Genomic DNA, 5132 nt, shown 5'->3' with positions numbered 1-5132 from the left:
AACTAACACCCATATGGCTCCGCTCCTTTCACACCTATATGTGTGTAGGTGTATATATACATACATGTGTGTGTATATATACCCCTATACACAAGTTCAGATGTTTTGCCTGACTCCAAAGACCCCAAAAAAATGTCCAAAAAAAGCCTGCAATGACACACCTGGGCGTTTTTTTTTTTTTTTTGGCGCAGGCGTTTTTTGGGCATTTTTGTGGGTCTTTGGAGTCAGGCAAAACATCTGAACTTCTGTATAGGGGTATATATACACACACATGTATGTATATATACACATTCACATATATAGGTGTGATAGGAGCGGAGCCATATGGGTGTTAATTATTTTATTAGCGCAAGCATAGTGTTCTTATATGTGTATGTGTATATATACATATAAGTGTGTGTGTATATATACCCCTACACAGAAGTTCTGATGTTATACCTGCCTTCAATAACCCCCAAACCCCATAACCCCCAAAAAATGCCCAAAAAAACGCTTGCTACAAAACCGGCAAGGTGTGAAAATAGCGGAGTCATATCCCTGTTCTATAAGTGACCTAATACAAACTATCTTTTTTTTTCTGGTTCTGGACATGCTACAGAGCTGACACTTCACAGGTACACTTTTTAGACTCCCCAGACACTAAATCCAAAAATCTTTTTTTTTTTTTTCCAATAATTTTTTCAATAATTGGCTCTCTATCAAAAATTACAATTTTTAAGAACTTTTTTTGTGTGATTAATAGTCCCTGGGGCATGACCCAGAACCCTAGGCACTTTTTAGGGGCATTTATTGGGTTTTTGGGCTTCAAAATGGGGTTTTTTGATTACCGAAGTTCAGGTCCCATTGATTTCAATGGGGTTCTGAAATCCCGGCCGTCCTTTCTGAAAGTTCTGGTGTTCTGGTCGAACCGAACTTTTGAAAAGTTCGATCATCCCTAATAGTGACAAGGTAGACGCGTTTCACACACTACAATGTGTGCTTAATCATTATGATTAAGCACACATTGTAGTGTGTGAAACGCGTCTACCTTGTCACTATTGTCACGTTGGGATGTCCAGTCAATAAATCTGGAATTTGACTTCATCTGGAGTGCAGCCGTTTCTTTTTCTTCACTGCTGGCTACTGTCAATCACAAGGATGTTGGATTGATGGGGAAGTAATCTTTCAGTGTTTGCTCTGAATGTCATGTTTACTTTGCATTTTATTTTACATATGTGAGTAGTGTGTTCTCTGTCTGTGTGATTGTGATGGGACAGACTGTAAGTTCCTTTGGTGCATAGACTGATATAACTGCTTCAGTGTTCTCTGTACAGCACTATGGTGTATGTAGATCATTTCCCCACATTCTAATTTAAAATTACAGATTTTAAATTCTACGGAAAATGTTTGACTCTCTCTCTCTCTCTTGTCATTATACAGCAATGATCACCTAATGGGACCAGAATGTTGACGTGTTTAAGATACATGTTATACACACTGTCCTCACTTGTGTGTGTTTCTGTGATTTTTTACTCCTACCATGTACAAATCAGACAGAAGATGAGATCTCAGGAACCTCCCATTGCCATGGACACCATTACAGCTCTGGACAATCGAACATTTATTGTCTCTCTGTATTATGAGCCCAGACTTGGCCAATCAGTCCGGGTCATCGCCATCCTTCATATGTCTGTTAAAGAACTCTACTGTATCTTCCATTGTTTCACCAATCAGAACGTATTTGTCATGGCAGAAATAGATTTTCATAGAGACAGCTTTGGGTTCCCATATGGTATGGCGAATCTCCTGTGTGCAGAACCTTCTGGGTGTGATTACACTTATATGTCTTTCTCTTCCATCATTTCCACAAACATGAGTCAGAGCCATCTCTTTCAAGTCAGAAACCGTCCACCACAGCCAATCTCTTTCAATTTCACTGTCTGTATTTCTACTTTGTATGGAAACTACAACAATGTCCTCCAGATGATCCAGAGTATTGAGATGTACAAGATTCTGGGGGCCTCTAGAGTCACGATCTATAACACCAGCTGCTCCCAGGATGTAGATAAGGTGTTACGTCATTACATTGATGAAGGAACTTTAGAGGTGGTGCCATGGCCAATAGACCGCCATCTTCAGACATCAAAAATGTGGAAATACACCCCAGGACTCACTGCAGAGATTGGCTATTTTGGACAAATTACAACCTTAAATGATTGTCTATACAGAAACATGTACAAAAGTAAGTTTGTTCTCCTCAATGATAATGATGAAATTATTCTTCCGATTATAGACCGGGACTGGCCTTCACTGATGGAGAGTCTCCAGAAACAGTTCCCGGACACAAGTGTATTCCGCTTTGAAGCGCACGTCTTCCCCACATCAGACAATAGCTCCAAATTTTACATGTGGTCTCATGTTCCCGGGGTCAATATTCTCCGACATGGTTTCCCAATTCCTCTTGACCCGAAAATGCATAATCCGCGTAAGATGATTGTAAATCCCAGGAAGGTGTTTCAGACTTCCATCCATTATGTTCCAAAATATGTAGGAAAATCTACAAATGTACCAAACAATATGGCCGTGACTTTCCACTGTAAAAGTAGCCGGAAGAAGGATATCGCCAGAGAGGACCAGGTTTGGGAGGACATACTGCGGATATACAATATGTCCTTAGTGCCAAAGGTGGATGCAGTGATTCAGAAACTTTTCCCTTTCCAATAGCACCTCTATTTATCCTGTACAAAAAAAATCTGGAACCTTTTATTTTCAAACAGAATTTTGAGCAAACTAAATATTGGTGGAGAGAGGTCACTTACAAGAAATCTCCACTGATTAGTTGTATGAAATAAAAATGTATGGAAATGCTGTATGTAAATGCATTTTCTGTTTGCTGAGTCTCTTCCCAGCACCGCAATGTATTGTATAATGTTTTATATGAAAAGTCACTCACTGTCACTATTCTTATTTTTCTCCATTGTTCCTTCGCTCTCTTCCCCCAATCCATTGTCACGTCCTGTGTGCCTCTTCTCCTTTCCCCATCCATGGCCATCTCCTCTGTGCCTCTTCTCTTTTTTCCTAAACAACAGTCTTTTCCTCCATGACTCCTCTCTCTTCCTCCATTCCATGGTCATCTCCACTGTGCCTCCTTTCTTTTCCCCCCCAATCAATGGTTATCCCTTCAATGCCTCCTCTCTCTTCCCTTAATCCATGGTTATCTCCTCTGTGCCTCCTCTCCCATTCCCCAAAACATGGTCAACTCCTAGGTGCTACGCTCTCTTCCTCCAATTCATGGTCATGTCCTCTGCACCTATTTTAGCTTTTGTCAATCCATGGTAACCTGCTCTTAGTCACCTCTCTCTTCCACCCATCCATTGTCATCTCATATGTGCCCCCTCTTCTATTCCCTCATACATAGTCATCTCCTCGGTGCCAACACTCTCTTCCTCCAATTCATGGTCATCTCCTCTGTGCCTATTCTAGCTTCCCTCAATCCATGGTAACCTGCTCTTTGTCACCTCCCTCTTCTGACCATCCATCGTCATCTCATCTGTGCCTCCTCTCTCTTCCAATCTGTGGTTATCTCCTCCGTGCCTCCTCTCCCATTAGCCCACACATGGCTATCTCCTCAGTGCCTACTCTGGCTTCCCCAATCCATGGTAACCTACTCTTTGTCACCTCTCTTTTCAACCCATCAATCGTCAGCTCATCTGTGCCTCCTCTCTTTTCCCCTAATATATGGTCATCTTTTCGAATTCCTCCTCTCCCCTTCCCTAATCATTGTCATATTCTCTGTGACTCCTCTCCCATTCTGAATGCATGGTCATCTCCTCTGTGCCAACACTCTCTTCGCCCAAATCATGGCCATTTCCTCTGTGCCCATTCTTGCTTCCTCCAATCCATAGTTACCTGCTTTTTGTCACCTTTCTCTTCCACCCATCCATCGTCATCTCATCTGTGTCTCCTCTTTCTTTCCTAATCTATGGGCATCCTCTTGATTCCTCCCCCCCCCCCCATCCATTGTCATCTCCTCCTCTATCTTTGCCCAATCCATGGTCATCTTCTCTGTGCCTCCTCTCTCTCTCCTATCCATAGTCATGTCCTCTGTGTTTTTTCTCTTTTTCTTCAACTCATTGTCATCTCTTCTGTGCCACCTCTCGCTTCCTCAATCCATGGTCATCTCCGTTGTGTTCCCCCCAATGCATGGTAATCCCCTTTATGCATCCTCCCTCTTCACCCAGTTCATAGTCATATCCTTGTTGCCTCTGATTTTTTCCTCAATCTGTGGTTATCTCCCCTATGCCTCTCTCCCATTCCCCCCTACATTGTCATCTCCAGCGTACCACCACTCTCTTCCTCCAATCCATGGTAAGCTGCTGTTCATCACCTCTCTCTCTTCCACCCATCAACTTTCATCTTGTTTGTCCCTCCTCTCTTTTTTCCCAAATCTATGCTCATCTTCTTGATTCCTCTTCTCCCTTCCCCCCATCCATTGTCATTGCCTCTGTTCTTCCTCTCTTTGCCCAATCTATGGCCATTTCCTCTGAATTATATCTCTTCCCCCAGTACATGGCCACTTTCTCTGTTTTCTTCTATCTTTCCCGAACTCATGGTCATCTCCTCTGTGCCACCTCTCTCTTCCCTAATCCCTGGGGGGGGGGGGGGGGGGGGCGACTGCACCACCACATTATGGCTTTGCCTTGCAGGGTAAAAAAAAAGTCCAGTCCAGCGGTTTACAACCACTTTGTTACCAGTTTACAGTACATTAGTGTGACAGTCATAGGGAGGAATGCTCCTTGCATTTGTGGTCATTGAGAAGACCCCCCCCCCCCCTTACAGATAGCTAAAAAAACATGATTGGTGTCAGTGATTACTCATCTGAGAGGCAGAAATTGCTCATTGCTCAAGGAACACCTAGCGACCTCTTGAGGAACCTTATAGTTCCATGGACCCCTGGTTGAGAGATACTGATCTAGAATAACAGTTTAAAGTTTGTCTCTAGTGCACCAACACTCATTGAGCACAATTTGGTGGTTAGCTAGATCTGGGGCCATGCTTTATCATGCCGGGAGAAGTCCAGGACCTGTTCAACATATGAGGCAGATGTATTGGGGGTGGCAAAAAGGAAGAACATTAACATCACGCCAGGGTTA

General features: G+C 43.1%; 1 protein-coding gene across 1 annotated transcript; it reads left to right on the top strand.

Moving 5' to 3' along the window:
• Positions 1-1421: 1421 nt before the first annotated feature.
• Positions 1422-2703, top strand: LOC309543111 (beta-1,4-galactosyltransferase galt-1-like; the record flags this gene model as incomplete). The annotated part of the gene is made up of 1 exon (XM_082242488.1): positions 1422-2703. The coding sequence occupies exon 1, from the start codon at positions 1444-1446 to the stop codon at positions 2701-2703; it is 1260 nt and encodes a 419-aa protein (XP_082098614.1). The 5' UTR covers positions 1422-1443.
• Positions 2704-5132: the final 2429 nt, after the last annotated feature.

The sequence above is a fragment of the Pelophylax lessonae genome (assembly GCF_965119305.1).
Source record: "Pelophylax lessonae genome assembly, chromosome: 1".
NCBI lineage: Eukaryota > Metazoa > Chordata > Amphibia > Anura > Ranidae > Pelophylax > Pelophylax lessonae.
This window is presented reverse-complemented; position numbering and strand designations above follow the sequence as displayed.